An 18,253-nucleotide genomic window follows, 5' to 3' on the forward strand; every position below is an offset into this window, starting at 1 on the left:
AAACAAACCATGTAATGTCCAGCATCAATGATTTCATACAGACATGACCTGGGGAAACATTGAGATGAGAAAGATGATTGTCAGGTGCCCGTCCTGTTGAGTGGTTCTTGATGTGCTTTCCTACTCACTAAGGCTAGGCAACACCTTTTATCCTGAATTTCTTTTATACCCACTATGCTACGCATACTATGCACAAATGTCAACCCCTTTTTCCTTATTGGCACTTTTGCACGCTATGAATTTTAGGGTGCCCCATTTCTCATAGGCTATCCCCAGACCCCTTATTTGCATTGGCATCTACATCAATGAGTTACCATAACAACCTGAGTTATTACAAAATCCTCCAAAATGTTACTATCAGGCATCTTGCGGTATTAACTGGTACATTGCAGTACATTTTGCAGTCTATTGCTGTCTAGTTTCTAGAACATCAGCATTTAATACATCTTTTACAGTCTTTTACAATCTTACACTTTCTTGATACAGGGTCCTCTCTGTCATCTAGTCATACCAAACTATTTCAGGCCCGATGCCTTCTGTGGCCAGGCTACATATCTTGCAAACCTCAAGTTTGTAGGCCTTGTGTTATAGCCTTATCTTATTTATATACATAATACACACTTATCGGGGTACACAGTTATTAATCCTATACCCTTATAGTGTGATGCTATTTATATTTTACCACTTAAACCTACAACTCAAATCTAATCTATTACCCATACATTGATTACATAATTGCATAATTATATATAATTAGTTACGGCAGTTAGTGCTCACTTTAACTGTAACTAGTTATTTTTCATGTTTTTATACATAATGGTGCTTACTTGATGCCTGAATATACTGGCTTCAAAGACTGGAACAACTTAGCTCCTCTCTGCCTTTCCTCTTGCTCCTTACCTCTACTGCTCCCCTGAAGCCATGCAACTAGACACCCCTTTCATGTCCCGCTCCTATTCTGAACCCTGTGCCACGTTCTACATGACAGCCCCCTCCTGAATATAGTGCACCATGCCTTCACTTCTCCTCCCATGGCTCACTGGCTCATTGGCCTCCAGAATGGAGCAGTTTGGCCAGGGACATGCCAGTCACCCAGGCAAGGACAAAGAATCTACACAGACACATTTGGACATACAGTCCGTTGATATTATTCCCGGTTGCATCATTGCAGTATATGCTGATCATTCTGATGGAGCTGTAGATCCTGACAGAAGGGGACGGAAGTACTTATTAGTTCATACAGCTTTCCAGGGTCACTAACAATGCTGGGGAGAGGGCGAGGGGGTGGAGCTGTCATACTCAGGAATAGTCTCTGTGCCTGTGGGAACTTTCCTAAGGCAGCATCCATGCAAGCACCTCTTGGCTGAATCTGGTTTCAAAATCTTTGACCATTTGAGGATCCAGAAATGTGTTTGTAGTATGGATTCATCCTACTCTTACAGTGATGTAACAGTCGTATTACAAATGTGCTGGCCATTGAAAACTTGCAGCTTACTTTAGCCCCATAAAAGTACCTGTTGTGTAGGACTAATTAGGCACGTCTGGAAAAGAGAGATGTCTTTAAAATCATAAGGACATGTTATTTATACATTTCACTGGCAGTATGTCCTATCATATCTCATCACATAACCTGAAGTGATCTGTGGCAAATCAGAGACATGCATAAGTGAATTAAATACTGCTTCAGAAAGAGAAGCAAATCTTAAACAGTTGTTTTTTAAGCATGTAGTTGATATATTGATTATACCTATGTCAGTTTCACAGGTAGTAAATAACTTGTACTGCCCACAATTTTGATGGTGTATTGTGTTGTCCACTGTCTAAATTGACAGCAAGTATCTTGGAACAACCCTAATAGCCCACAAACTGTTTGAAAAGGGCCCAAAATATTGTTGTGTGATCTTGGCTGAACAGTCTGTGGCATCATGTGGCATATCATATTTTCTATTTTAAATATGAATTGGTTATAGATTTTTTCAGATTATGTGCTACTATTATATTTGTAGATGAGAGCTCTTATTTTCTTCTTTTTGTTTTTGACAGCTATTAAATATTTTCTTTCTCCTGGTGTGTGCAGATTTGGTAGGGAATGTATTTCTTAATTTGTTAACAAATGGGCTAACTTTGTGATCTTTGATCAGTCCTAAAACGATAGTTGAGCATGCAGTGTATTTTACTATGACTGGGTCTTTTGTTCCACTAGAGAAAATGACTTAATTTGTAAGAGAGAATTTTCAAAACATATGTAACTTTAACTGTCTTTTTTTTTTTTTTTTTTTACTAGAACTGGGATTTCAGGGATGTGATGAATGTGAATTAAAGGCTTTTTATGCCACAAGAGTAAATGGCAAAATGACTTTTTTTTTGTTGGCCATCCCACTTGGTGCAATATCCTTTCCCCAGAAACCAAAATTTTAGTCTTTCATATAGAGATAAAAATCATCTCAATGGGCAAATACACCAATTTCGAAACAACTCGTTGGCTCAGAGATATTCTGGTTTTGCATTTTCACTGGGAATATGTATCTCTGTCCCTTGAAATCCATCTATTTATTGCAGTGACACCTACTGCTGAGAGAGCTGATCCACAACAGGATCAGTTACTGTTAAACTTGGCCAAGAAGCAGCTCATGACTCAACCAGCAGATGTTTCTGCGGCTTAGGTCAAAAGGAACTTATGGACTCCCTTGTTTTTTTGCTTTACTCCTAGAATTAAATGCCAGGGAAGTCAATACCAGGTACAGGCAGTTGACCTGACCAGTAGCTGGAGAAACTGAACTAGGGCCCTGAGGAGCTGGACAGACTAAAGCATTAGTCTGTTGAGCCAGTGTGCTGGCTACAGTCCAGTAGTTTCAGACAACTGACTATCTGATTGTATGCCTGGATTTTAATAATAATTTTGTATACTTATTTGATGATTTGTATCCAAGCTTATGCTCCTGACAGGTGCCCCTGTGAACAAAATCTCACTGGGCTATCTTGTATGAATATTTCACAATCAATCATACTTTGATCTACATTGCATGTGTGCATTTTACATTATATTTAGTTTTGCACAAAATCAAATCCTAAGCCCCCTATGAAATGGAAATAAAATGAGCAACACAGCGCTGCAGTCAGTTGTGCTTGGATTTAAATTGTTTTTAAATGTAGGTGAATTGAGTTTTGTGGTTTTAACCCTTCTCCGTTCATCCCTTAAAATCGTAAGGACATGGGGCACTATCCTACTGTTCTGACCAAGCCAAAATTACATTTGCCTTTAGTAGCAGTTTGCTTATGTCAGGACTGTAGGATTGAGTCTATAATACATATATATTGAGATAATATAATCAGTTACAGTACTGTAGGTTTACAGCTCTTCTTTCAATAGCATAGTGTCTTCAGATAGTAATAGAGGATTTAAAACACCTAACTTTCTATGGTCACAAAATGTATAAAACATGATGAAGTGGGAATAATTTCTAAACTTTGCAATAACTCCTGGAGTTTTTATTTTTACTATATAATATTAAAGTTGGAGCATTACAAGCTTAATTTAAGGCTATTCTATCACTTTTTCGATAAATCAGTTGAACTGAATTATCAGATATCTGCTGCAAGAGGTTGTCCAAACTGGGGAGAATTAAAACAGTCTTTCACATTTGGAATTATATGGAAGTAAAAGTAAATGCATTTATGAAAAACAAAACAAAAAAAACCAAAACTTCCATTTCATTAAACATTCCACAAATTCAGTCCAGTTTTGCATCTTGGTGTCATTATCATGATGACTCTTGTGAAAATAAATTACTGAAAATAAATTAAAATGTGAATGCTTGCTTATAGCTAAAAACATTTTTATGCATCTTTTTCCTGAATAAACAAACAAAAACAAACAAAGCCTCCCAAAAAACAACCAACAACACGTAACAGAACAGGATTTCTGAAAAATGTTTTTGAGTTACTGAACTTTCAGCACCAATTATTTATCTTTCTTGTGTTTGGATCCTACCTTTTAAAATATACACACAATAAAATAGAATAAATTCATGAGAAAAGGAGATTTTGCTAAGTCACAAGTAAAGTAACAATAAATTAAACAACTTTCTGCATTCTTCTAATCTTTCTATTGTAATGTGAGAGTCAGATTTATAAATGCCTCTCCTCTTCTCTCAATGTCTTATAAATCACTGTAGTTTATAAACTACAATCAAGATCATTTCATAATCCTTCACTTGTCGGTTAAGGTTCAAAATGCCTCACAAGCTGGAAAGTAGCCTCTAGTATTTTAGAAACTAAATAGTCTTCCCAATTCAGAATGGGAAAAAAAAATGTAGCCTCATAGAAGTTCTTTCTGGTTTTGTTAAAGAATATAATTTTTAAGGTAACTTTTGGAAACCCCTTATTGTATCTACTCTCTAATATATGGAAATTACCCTGGAAGTGTAGGGTCATATTGTAACATCATTTTTAAAGCAGAACACCAACTGAACTCAGTGAAGAGTTTGGTTAATGAGTGCTATAAAATCTAGCCTATAGTTTTGTCATATGTTTTCTTTCGTTTTCATTATAGTATTGATTGTTTAGTATTGGAAGATTGGTATCAATCCCAATACATTTGCAGATTAGTCTCTGTTCTCAAACTTCACTGACCTAGTTGCGCAGTCACCGCATTACTAAAATGGATTTTAATAACATTTCCATAAGTAAGTACAACTGACCTATGTTGAAAATCAATGCTTTCTTTGCATTTTGCAAGAATACGCCCTTGCCCCCATATTTCTTAAATCTAATTACATTAGAAAAAAATGTATACACCCAGGGCCAGATTCTCACACCAGTGTAAATCTGGAATAACTACACTGAAGTGCATGAAGTTTTAAATGGGTATAAATAAGAGCAGAACGTGGCCTAATGTTTTTTGTATTCTATCAGATTGGATAGCAGTGTAATGATGCTTTTAAATATAAATGAACACCCTGCCACATACATTTCTGTTAAGATTTAACTATTTCCAGCTATGTCTTTTAGTATTGCCTACAAATCAGTCAAAGAAGAATAGGTCAACCACACTGCCCTACTGTTTATGTATTAATCATCTGGCAAATAAACCACTCAGTATCCTACCCACCCTCAGTAATATTTGTGATGTAATTTGTTTGGATGCCCAAATGTCACCAGCGTTGATTGTAAAAGATGAAAAAAATGTACTTGCTCAGCACACCCAGCTCTGGGCTAAAATGTAAGCATGAAATCTCTGGTTTATTTTTGTAATAATGTTTACAGCTGTTTAATGACCCTGAAAAGGTTCAGTAGTCTGGTGTTCTCTATTTCTTAACAGGAGTGTATTATGCTGATAACAACCGTAGTTAAACAGTTTCAGCTACCACAATAAGAACAATATTTAATACAAATTCAGTGTGTATTCTGTAAAGTTTCCTCAGTGATACTTGTTTACGAGTCACTTAGAATCAAAACAATCTATAGCTGACTATCTAGAATTTGTCAGTTGACCATATGTGTAAGATACACTTACAAGAATATTTCTAGTGGGAGAAATAAATTCTGAGGGCTAAATCCTAAAAATGCTTATATAGTTGGGAGAACTTTTACACACATGTAAGTGCTTACAGGATCAGGGCATGAAAGAGCATTACATTTAAACATGTGAGCTGGTAATCCATTACTTTGCTTTGTGAATCTTTTAGCTAGCATTATCTGAGATATAACAACATCCCAGCAATATTTTTAAAATGGTAATTTTCTCTAGTATGGTGAAAATGGGAATGCTGTAGTGGTTCACCATACAATAGGAATGAACTGGTGACTGAACTTGGTTCATTCTGTTTTCAAAGACTAAAGCTATATATTTTTAAAACTATTTATTATCTAGGGGATGAGGGAGAGGCTTTGATTCCAGCAGAAGAAAACCAGGCTTTTCGTGTTAAATTATTGTGTATTGTTGTGACAGGCATTTCTGGTGTCATCATTGTTTTAAATTCCAGTAATCCATTTCAAATACTTTAAATATAATCTGTGTACTCAATTGAAATGGTTAAAGTCAGAATTTTAGTTATTGATATCATGGGATAAAGTCTGGAGGGCAAAAATGTGAGCGAGATCAAAATAGCTATTAGCACCATCAAAGGCAATTGAATGGCTCATTGTACCTTTCTATGAAAGATGAGAGAGAGTATTTTGATAATGCGTGTATCCAGGGTGGGTTTCATAAACTGTGAGTACCCTCAGCATGGAAATAGGAAATTGTACAGCTCAAGTAGAAAACTCCCCTCATCTCACATTTTCATTAGCTAGATAATCAGGGCTCAATCCTGCTTTGTCATATATGGCATCTATTGCAACATATGCTGGAAAATCAGTTGTTCTCTAGCATACAACATGGTGAGAATTCAGCATCCAGGACTAGGGGACTCACTTTCATTTAATCTACCTTTATATATAGACAGGAAGTGACATTCCTTTTAGGATGAGTGGGGCCAAGTCCTTGCAGAATTACAGTACTGGGCAATGGTCAGTTTGCCAACATGCTATATGCATTGCTAAACTGGAAGGATAGGCGAGAGCTCTGAGTATGACAAAATCATTTAGATAGAAGTAAAAAATGTTACTAAGTTTGACTTTCTTAATTTTTACTCCTTTAGTTAAGCATTCTTAGTATTAACTTATGGTTGAAATGGAAAATCTCATGCTAAAGAAGTATTGAATCTCTTTGTATAACATTTTTATGAGCAGGATGAATCCTCATCATGGTCTGAGTTTAAACCTTACTCAAATTGATGGGTGTGAATACACCCTTCAGGTAACATAATTCGAAGGATAAGATAATCACAAGCCTCCACCGAACAAAAAAGGATTATGTGAACCCATTCAGGAGTTTTGAACTGTACAGAAGAAAGGGCTTTTGGCTCAATTTTGTGTGTATGTGTGAGAACACAAAACCAGAGAATGACAGAAACAGCCTGAAGAAATCCAAGCAACACCTGCAAACACAGTGTGACCCCAGGGGAAGCTAAAGAGAGCACTTTTGGGTCTGGTACTGGCTAAAGAGGCTTGTAGCTGTGCACAAAGAAGCTATTCCATGGTTTTGGTTCTTGCTGCATTTGGAGAAGCAGGACTTTACACATTCTTTGTAAATGAACAAGGTTTCATCAAAGACAATACCAGAATTCATCATCAATCAACTGGAAAATTAGAGTCAAAGACTATTGGAATAAAAAAGGGGAAACACAATATATAAACATAAACTTTACAATAGATGAATTTTAAAATGTTTGTTATCCCATTTTCATTTTGGTTAGGTAAGAACTCAGAAATTTGGATGCTTAGCTAAACACTTTTTGGTTTGGAGAATTAGGCTGTATTACAGTATTACAGGAATTAACTTTCCTTGTCAGTCTTCCCAAATTTGTTGGTTTCAGAAAACCAAGAAAATACCAAGCTGAAACAAATTAGTGGAGAGGCTCACACATTTCTTAACAAAACTTTTTTCTTTAATTTTTAAGCTAAAGTTGAGTTTGTAAACATATATTAACTAACTTCAGAAAACATGAGACTTGATCTTGCTCCTGCTGCAGCTGATGGTAAAACTTCCTATGACTTTCATGTGAGCAAGATCAGGCCACAGGTATATTGCAATAGTGTATATTAAAAAAAACCAAAAACCAAAAAACCCCAGAAATTTGAAAGCCAGGAAACTTGAATTTCAGCAACCATCCTCAACTCTGATCCTCAGTCTCCGTTCCTTGTTTACCTAATGTATCTTATGGCAATGGCAATGTAACAAAAATGATTTTTCCATTTGAGCTGGTTGGTAAAAAATTGAAAACTGAAAAATTCCAGCCCAAAATAAAAGATAAAACGGTGTATTCAGAAATGCAGCCACAGTACCTCATCAGAGTTGTGGTTCAGGTGCCTCATGCCTCCATTCCCCTCTATCAGTCAAGGGCCCTCGTTGGACTACATTTCCCATGGTGCTCCACAGCCTCCTCTGTTGCTGAGCCACTCCAGTGCTTCGTAACAGAGGTGGTCTGGCTGTAGAGCCCAGGCTGTAGAAGAGAATGGAGGCATGGGGCACCACAGCAACATTTCCAAACTGAAATTTTCGGAACTTTATGATATGTTTTTTTAAGGAAAAGTTGAGGTTTCTTGTTGAAAGCAGACAGTTTTCATGATACATTTCATTCAGTTGAAACCCCAGTTACCTGTGACTTGGGCTTTAGTGGCCACTTTGAATAGTCTAGGTGGGACAAAACTGCACAGGGCAGTTTCTGGAGGATTGATTCCTAGTGGTTTATGGGGACAGTGGATGAGGCAGGAAGAATGGAGTTTCTAGTTTGATAAATTTGTTTGAGTTCTCTAACGAGTGGAATGATAGATGAGGGAGGGTGTTGTTTCTCTACTGCATATAGATACAGGCTGAGTTGATGTGGACCCAGTAGCAAAATAAGGACAGACACATGCATGTAAATAAGTGGTAGGCAGCACCTTTTATTAAATTTTAATATAGGGGAGGGGCGCTAACCCACCCGCCACCTATACTCTCCTAAACCAGGCTTTTAATTAGTTACAGTGCAGGGGTTACATGACTCTTTATCATATAACCTGTAACCAGCACTACGTTTACAGGGCTCCTTATCATTTAAATGATAATGTGGGGTAGGCTGTCCTCTGCTTACCCCCCCCCAGAACTTAGTTCTTTCTACCACCACAAGAGGGACAAGAGGGTGCAGCAGGGCTACAAGGTATCACCAAGGCCAAAAGATCTCACCCTATCCCAAGGCCCATCACCAAAATCCCAGGTCTTTTATCTCTGGGACCCACTCATTCTATTCTCTTAACGGCCCTGGAAACTGCCCTCAAGTTGTGATGAATAAACCACAGGTGACACCCCAGTACTTCAGTTGGGTACTAAGCGTGTTCTTGCTTATCCCACTGTGGCTTGAAGGTGAGGTGAGGAAGGCAAAAACTGTTCTGGTCTTCTGCCAATTTGCCCATGGGAGAAAAAATTCCTTCCTGATCCCCATAAACAGATGATTGGTTAGACCTGCAGCATCTGTCAGACCTGGTTCCCATTCCTAGTTTGGGGGTGGAATGGTGGAACGGAAATGAAGGAGGCTGCACATGACCCCCATGCCAGGTTAAATGGGGAATGCCAGCCAATCAGTACCCCTCCCCCCCGGCTGGCCACGCAGTACCGGAGACTCCCAGGGGGAGGAGCTACCTATTGTCACTTGGCAAGTGTCTCCCTCCCTTGCTGCTGGGACTGTCCCCCTTTCACTGCCAACCCCATCAAGTTCTCCCACCTGTTCATGCGGGCGGGTGGCATATGTTACTGTGTTTTGCTGTGAATGGTCAGATAAACAGGAAGAGGTTCTAGGTTACACAAGAAGTGTAAGAGAAGGGTTGGTGGTGACCATTGGAAACATCTCTGAGGTAGGACTGGGGGATTTCTGGTGGATAGGGAGGATGTTGACAAAGAGTCAGAGTTAAAACTGTTTGCTGAACCTCAACTACATATTTCCTTCCTGAAAGACAATTTTAAAAATACATCTCTAAGTACATAAGATTTTTGCCTGGGAATTTCCTTTTTTGTTTGATTTGTGTGTTTGTTTAGAAACTACTTTAAAATGTTGATATGCCGTGAAAGCTTGTTGTGTTTTTTAAGCTCTTTGATCCCTGTTGATGGGACCTCCTGTGCTCTTCAGACTGTGTATGAATGGCAGGTGGACGATGAATTTGGAAATGAAGGTATTATACCTGCTGGGAAGTGAATGAGGAAGTGGCACATGAGAGCGATCACTGAAAAGGTTACACCTTCAAAAGCAGGAGGAGAAGTGCAATCTGCACTGCAGTACTGAAAGAATTACACCTGCAGCAAGATGAGGTGCAGAGGCAGGGGTGAGAGTTGGGAGATGAATAGGAATTATAGAGGTGGCGACAGCATCTAGGCACAGCTGCCAAGGGGCACTGATGCACCATCAGGATCAGGTTACAGTAGCTGGATCCCTGAAGCGGGGCAAGCAACCAGTAGATAAGACAGTTAGAGAGGAGAGGATCATAGCCTTTCAGTCCAAACAAAAATGGGACTACCTTCATGCCCTTCCTTCATATTTCAGCAGGGAAAAAGCAGTATTGCCAAACCCAAAAGTTTAAAAATTGTCAGACCCAAAAAATCATGAGGATTGATCCGAGGATTGTTTCAGTGATAGATCCACTGATTGATTGATTGAAGTGATTTGGGTCCCATTGCAGGAGCTCTTGCTCCCCAAAATTCTAATTAGTTAATTCTGTGTCCCTTCCAGACCCCCATCTGCCCCTCCCCTAATCTAGCCATTAACTAAGCACCCGTAGCCCCTGTCTCAAGTCTACCCCCTAGCCCCACCTCTGTTCCTCACACACACACACTTGCCCACTTCCCAAGCATGGTGTTGCAGGGATGGAGAAGGGCTGGGGTCAGGGAGGAGCTGACCCATGTTATCACAAGAGGGGAGGGGTGAGGAGGGAGCAGGGTCACCTTGAGCAGCTGATCTCTTCCTGCTCCCGCTCCAACACCTCCTCATGAACCAAGAGCAGTTCAAGGGTAGGGGAGGAGGGAAGAATTCTGCCTGTCTCCTGCAGTAGTTCCGATTGGCTGCTGTTCCCCAGGAGGTGGGGAGGGCACCCAATTGTAACGTGTTTTCCTGTGGGCAGGGCTGAATATGGTGTGAGTGTTGGAGCATCTCCTGTCATCGACAGATTGGCCCTAAAATCGAGTTACTGGCTAGAGAGGACAGTGCAGGATATGGTCTGCCTGGCAGCTCCAGCAGGAACTTCCTCAGTGCACAGGAAGCCTGCGGCACCTCCGGGGCCCTCTGCTCCAGGCTCCCCATCCCAGGTTGTCAGAAGGCTTGTGACTCAGTGGCTCTCTTCTCATTCCTCTCCAGCTGCTCTGCTACCCGTCTCCATCTCCCCAGCTGAAAATCTACTAGAAGCATCTAGGCCGCTGTGCTTTTTACTCCTCCTGCCCAAATCTTTCCAGTAAAGGGAGCAGCAGCATTTACTGCCCTCCAATTAGAGATATAATTCTACTCTTCTCCTGGGATCCTCTGTTACCTCAGGTTTTGTGGCCCGTGTAAAGTAGTCCTGCTTGCACTCCTGGCAGGGATCTTCTGGGAATTTGGATCTGTGTAAGAAACAGGGTGAGATAAAGATTTCACCTATGCCTGTAGGTATTGCCAATCCCAAAGCATTCAAAAATAATGAGTCAGGTCTCAAACAATCATGAAATTAGTTTAAAAAGTATGACATTTTAAATCAATAATAAGTTTTGTGTTCTTTGTATTAGCCGTGTCTTTTTTGACCCTTTAGATGCACTTAAATCATGTTTTCAAGCATGTCTCTGTGACCAAGAGGGATAAAAACATTTCTCCAAAAATAAAGAACCCCTATGCTGGAAAGCTATGTTTTCATCACTTGACTTCAGGAGTTGGGGCTTTAAGAAAATTATCAAACATTGCAAGACTTGCATCATGCCCTCCCTGATGGGAAATGTGTGTATATGAACTTATTAGCAACCAGGAGCAGGCCTTGAAATAGAAGGGCTTGTTTTTTAGTAGGGAGAAAGAAAGTAAGGTGTGCTGTTGATATGGGTTGGACAGCTGGTGGGGAGAACTTCAAAAATAGCTTGAATTTTTTAGGAAAAATCACTGAGAAACTTTCAACTTTTCAACTGTAGCTGCTACAAGGTTTTTTTTTTTTTTTAAAGTCTATCTTTGAGGAAAAATACTACAAAATAGCATAAACCTCAACAAATATAAAACAAAACCAAGTCCAACAACTGTAGGTTAGAAATGATACTTAGTGTTAACCATCAGTATTAATAAACACCACTGGGATCTGACAGAGTTTTCAAACTTTGATAAGGGATAATGCTAAAATTAGCCAGCTAGTCTCCCTGAAAAAACTTAAGGGCACCAATTCCCATTGAGGTCAACTGAATAAAGCAAACTTGGAGTGTATATATCAAGCTGTTTTTAGAAAAAATGACATTCTAAGAAGACTCTTCAAAAAAAATCTCCTGGATTTTCAAATTCTCATGTCTCCAAGGTGCCTTGTCTGATTAACCTCAAACCTGGGGGGGAGGGGGAATCACCTCCAGCTAGAAACAAACACAAGAAATTGCAAACAGAAAATAGCTTATTGGAAGGAGGTAGAAGGGAAGTAGCATCAAAATTAGATTTAACAGAAAAGCAAACAATAAAGCAAATTGCTCCCATTCACATGTATCTAATTCTGTGTACCTGCGATCTAGTGGATTGAACCCAGCAGGAGAGCCAGGAATTCCATTCATTTACTATGTAGTCTTCAGTGATACTTGAATCACTCTGTATTTGTTTCCTCACCTATGAGAGGCTTACCTATAACCAACTCAGAGGTGTTGTGAATTTATATATGTGTAAAACACTGTTGTACAGAGAGTAAGTGCTAAGTATTATGTGTATTACAGACTTCTACATCTAATCTGTGTGTTTATTTATAAATAATGCTGAATGTTAGAAATGGGTCCAAACACAATCCCTGGATCTGAACACTACTGAACTTTGGAAGAGTTCTGATCTGGATACAAACATGAACTTTGTGGTTCAGGCTCATCTTTAATATACGTCAATGTATATTTCCTCTTTTTCTTTTATAAAATCTTAATCTCAACATCAGTCATCCTGTCAAGGAAAACCAAACAGACCTCCCTATGGACACCAACCATGCTTCTCTTAGACCCCAATCTTGCAAATACTTAAGCACATGTATAAGTTTGCTTACAAGAGTTGTCCCATTGAAGTCTATGGAACTACTCCCATGAGCGCAGTTACAAACATCTTCAGTATTTGCCAGATCTGGGCCTCAGATTGTCTGGCAAGTGGCCATTGTAAAGCAATGTGAGGTTTGGTCTCCACCTGGGCCGAACATGTTGCCTTTGCAGCAATCCTGGTGAGTAAGTTTCTGTGTCCAGACATGAATAATAAGTCAAATCAATCAAATAACTATTCAGTAAGAAGTTAAGGAATTTAGTAATTTTATGGTGGAGAAAGGGTCAGATTATATCTGTAAATAAAACAGATCTTCATTATGTTTCCATCTGACCTTATAGTTTCTTATTGTTCAAAAGTCATTAATGTAAAAGTTTTTATTTTAAATAGAATGTTATAGATACATTATTTCTGAATAGACTAGACAATGTGGCAAGAATAGAATATTATTATGGACAATTATGTGGACCAGCACTGAGCGCTTGTGTTTAACAAACGGCTTTGAGTTCTAATTTTCTGCAGTACACATACTGAAGGTATTATTTGTACTCGTTAATGTATGTTGGGAAAGTTATTTAAAATACTTACATTTGTTGATACTTCCTATAGCATACTTCCTATAGCTACTTCCTATAGGATTTTAATTGGTTTTATCTAGTTTTGTATGAGAACTCTTTAAAACAAATCAGAGTCCCTTAAATCACATATATTACCCATCAAAGGACAGAGATATTTCTTTATAAATTTAAAAGTTTTTCTAAGAACTGAAATCTGAAGGGTGTCAACAATGAATTAAAAGATTTAGCAGAAGATAATTTATGCATTTTTTTGATGGTCACAGTTTCAAAATGACAAAAAACGATGTCTTGTAACAAAAGGGTTAAATCTTAATCTCAGAGGTTTACAAAGCTGCTAGTCGCAGTCTCCTTAAAATTTAATATACCTCGTTAATGCTTACTTGCAAACACTGAAGGATTTTTATGATTATAATCATGTGTTACAGCACCTAGTACTGTTTCTAAGCAGCATACTAATCAGCTTAATGAGATATTACTGCACTTTTTGTTGACTGAAGCAAAATCCCTTTTATTGTTCTAAAGCTTGTCCTTTACTTTATTTTTTCCAAAAAACATTATCTTGTTTTATTGTATGCCAGTAAATATCATGCCTTCATTTTTTTATCAAATCCTAAAACTATCTTTCTCATTGAGGAATGTGGAATATATTGAAAATGGTTAATAGAACTGAAAGTTATATTTTGTTTTCTGTTTGTGTTTTTTTAAATGGAAATGGGAGAGATGCATAACCTTTCTTTTTCTATAGATTGTAAACAGGTGCAGTTTCACAGGAAATGGAACAGGAGACATTGAAAAGCTTATGCCGCCCCTTTAATAATTAGATATTGAAATTGGCAACATGCTATTTTAAAATACTAATTAATAATTTAAATCAGTAAACATACAGTACAATGAAGGCATTATATAATTAAGAACAAATATGATCACAACTGTATAGTATAATTAGCATTTAATATACTTTTTATTGTTTTCTACTATAATTCCTTTGCATTATTATGTGTAGGTTAAACATAAAATGAAAATATTATGTCCACAGATATAGTTGATTCACTGCTTATAACTATTTTGTAGTACAAATCTAAACTATTTCCTTATTTTCAGGGATGGAGGAAGCTAGTTTGTGCCTTGGTGTTTCTTCAGCTGTATCAGAAGCTGACACCCACCTCAACAGTACCATACTTAATGGCCAGTATTCAATGAGCCAGAAGCTGCATCAGATAACTTCACAGCTCAGTCATGCCTTTCCAGAACTCCAAAACAGGCAGAATACTGAGGAGAAGGCATCAGCACCACTAGAAGACAAAAGTCACGTGGCTATTGCAAATCAGCCAATCAGCAGTCAGATGGCACTGTTAGCAAACCAGCTCAATAGAGATGTTGACACCAGTTTGAATGGAAGAGTGGATCTGCAACAATTTTTAAATGGACAAAACCTTGGGATCATGTCTCAGATGAGTGATATCGAGGATGATGCCAGAAAGAACAGAAAGTACCCATGTCCCCTCTGTGGGAAACGCTTTCGGTTTAATAGCATCCTATCGCTCCACATGCGCACTCACACTGGAGAGAAACCATTTAAGTGTCCATACTGTGACCACAGAGCAGCTCAGAAAGGCAATCTGAAGATTCACCTACGTACTCACAAACTTGGAAACCTTGGCAAAGGCCGTGGAAGAGTCCGAGAAGAAAACAGGCTTTTACATGAGCTAGAGGAGAGGGCGATTCTGCGAGACAAGCAGATGAAAAGCAGCCTTTTGCAGCCACGACCCGATGTGAAAGCACAGCAGCATTCACAGCCAACACCTCTTGCAAACTGTAATTTGTCTGTGCCAGCTAATCACAGCACACCTGATATTTTGAACCCTGTCCCCTCTCCAAAGCCTGTCAGTGTCCAGGAAGAAGTAGTAGCTCAGACTGCTGGGTTCAGATGCACATTTTGCAAAGGAAAGTTTAAGAAGCGGGAAGAGCTGGACAGACACATAAGGATCCTGCACAAGCCTTACAAGTGTACTCTGTGTGACTTCGCTGCCTCCCAGGAGGAGGAGCTGATTAGTCACGTGGAGAAAGCTCACATCACTGCGGAGTCAGCCCAAGGCCAGGGATCCAATGGGAATGGAGAACAATCTACCAATGAGTTTCGCTGTGAGGTGTGTGGCCAAGTATTTAGCCAAGCCTGGTTCCTCAAAGGCCACATGAGAAAGCACAAAGATTCGTTTGAGCACTGCTGTCAGATTTGTGGTAGGCGCTTCAAAGAGCCTTGGTTTCTTAAAAATCACATGAAAGTCCATCTGAATAAATTATCCGTAAAGAACAAATCTCCTAATGATCCAGAAGTTCCTGTATCCATCAGCAGTATGTCACAGGAAGCTCATGCAAACTTGTATTCACGATACCTATCATGTTTGCAAAGTGGCTTTCTTCCTCCAGACAAAGCAAGTTTAAGTGAACAAAATCAGATTTATAACAAAGGAGATTTGCCCATGAAAGAGAAAGAAGTTCTGGGGAAACTCCTTTCACCCATTTCTGGCATCGGCCACAGTATTGCTGAAGGGGATAAACATTCTTTATTAGGCTGTCTCAATCTGGTGCCTCCTCTGAAATCCAGCTGTATAGAAAGGTTACAGGCTGCTGCCAAGGCTGCAGAGATGGATCCAGTAAACAGCTATCAAGCCTGGCAGCTTATGGCGAGGGGAATGGCCATGGAACATGGCTTTTTGTCTAAAGAGCAGCAGATACAGCGCAGCCATGAAGACACTTTGGCAAATGCTGGAGTTATGTTTGATAAGGAGAAGCGGGAGTATGTGTTAGTAGGAGCAGATGGCTCTAAGCAGAAAATGCCTGCTGATTTGGTTCGCAGCACTAAAATGGGCAATCAGAGAGACTTGCCAAACAAAGTAGACCCTTTAGAAGGCAGTCGAGATTTTTTGTCACATGGTATGAACCAGGGACTTGATTATAACATGCAAAGTCATGGGAATGTGAAAGAAAAGCCAACTGAGTGTCCTGACTGTGGAAGGGTTTTTAGAACATACCACCAAGTTGTTGTTCACTCCAGGGTACACAAGAGAGACAGAAAAGCAGAAGAAGAGATAATTCAAAGTAGCCTCGATGAGCGACGTGGGTCTGGAAGTGATCAAGAGTCTCAGTCTGTCAGCAGGTCGACAACACCAGGGTCCTCTAACATTACTGAAGAAAGTGGAGTAGGTGGGGGTCTCTCACAGACAGGAAGTGCACAAGAGGACAGTCCACATCCTTCCTCACCTTCCTCTTCAGGTATGCTAACTTATCCATCACCAATTTTGACTGAGAAATTAGATGCTATAGTTTAAATGACAATAATTTAGTATTTTATACAATTTACCAGTGTTATTCCTACTTACAGTTCCCAAATAGTTTGCAGGGCTGTGGTGCTGTGTGCTAGAGCATGGTATTTTGGGTTCTCTTTTTTAAAATCCCTTCACACTTTTTCAACGAATTCTCACTTCACCTGTGGATATTTTTCATGGTCAAACTTTTCCTGGCCTTTCAGCTATTTCTTCAGCTATGCCACAAGTGGCAATGTACAAGGTCTGTGCTTTCACCAATGAGGGTATCGCTTGGGGAACCCCTTTCTCTGGGGTTCTAAAGCTCTTCTGTTATATCCCTGCTTGCTCTCTCTTCCAGACCCTACTATTGCCTCCAGGTGGAAAGGTGAAGCAAGCTACTTACTTTAAGCTATAGCTCAAAGGGGTATATTGTATTGGCCACCAGCCCTCCTGAGAGAAGCAGCCTAGTCCCAATCCCCAAACAACTCAGTTATTTAGCTGAGATATGCACTGCCACCAGGTCACCGTGCTGACTAGAACAACAACAAAAATAAAATAAAATCCATTATTAGTTTTTTTTACATAATTTTTATTTATATGCTTATTTTAACATGTATGCATCCTTCCATTTATTCCATATGTATTTGAAAGTACAAGAAAAATAGAAATTGAACTGAAACATTTTAATTGCATTGTATGTCATGTTAACTTCCTGTGTATAAAATAGCAAAACAGATAATATTTCATTGAAGATGTCTATAAAATATTGAGCTTCCTGGTACAATTTTTAAAGTTACTAGCCTATGACTGCTGAAATAAAATCTCCAAGTAATAACAGGTAAGATTTCTGGCCTCATCTATATTTCCAATGCCACTTACTAATGGATAGTAAATTGAAAGTTATATCTTCAGCCCTTTATAAAGAAAGCACCTCACTAATACTGTAATCATTCTGCAAGGCTAACAACAGAGGAAATCATGCCATAACAAATACTCTGTTACTAATGGCAACATTGATTTCTGCAATCAGCCATTAAGTCTAGAAAATGAAAGACAGTTTGAGGTACCTTAAGGCATTACGTTGCCCACTGTTAAAGATCTGGTAGCAGGCTGTTGAGGGTAATTCTTTTTAGTTTTTTTCCCCCAGTTTCGATAAATATTTTAGTATTGGAGGCAATTCACTGTTACAGTTATTAAGTATATGCTAGTTTATTTTTGTTGTTCTTGTCATGCTCCAGTATACTCGACTTCTAAGGCCAAATTAATATAAAAATAAAGTGTTAGTTTGCAGGCTTATTACAAACCAGTGAAGAAATTGTTAAGACACATAAATCTGCACTCCACATTCCACAGATTCCTATAGTACTTAATGTTGTTGTTTAAATACCCATGAAACACACTGTCTACTCTTAGAGTCATAGCCTCATTTACAATTTATTACTGGTGAGACATATTAGAAAAAGCTATGTAGGAACAAGGGTAACAGGCAAGAGCTAATTTCATACTATATATAGTTGTTCGTATTGTTTTAAGAGGGTTGAAAATATGTCAGGATAAAGAAAATTATTTTTTTCAACTTGTTAAA

General features: G+C 38.8%; 1 protein-coding gene across 12 annotated transcripts in view; it reads left to right on the top strand.

Moving 5' to 3' along the window:
• Window positions 1-18,253, top strand: part of ZNF536 (zinc finger protein 536) — a 408,639-nt gene that overhangs the window by 166,271 nt on the left and 224,115 nt on the right. For all 12 annotated transcript variants that reach the window (XM_084644830.1, XM_084644831.1, XM_084644827.1 and 9 more), the window contains one exon: window positions 14,465-16,636. In XM_084644830.1, the coding sequence (XP_084500956.1) occupies window positions 14,467-16,636 (2,170 nt within the window). In that variant the 5' untranslated portion in view covers window positions 14,465-14,466. The remainder of the gene's footprint in view (window positions 1-14,464; window positions 16,637-18,253) is intronic.

The sequence above is a fragment of the Lepidochelys olivacea genome (assembly GCF_965140295.1).
Source record: "Lepidochelys olivacea isolate rLepOli2 genome assembly, chromosome: 12".
Taxonomy (NCBI): domain Eukaryota; kingdom Metazoa; phylum Chordata; order Testudines; family Cheloniidae; genus Lepidochelys; species Lepidochelys olivacea.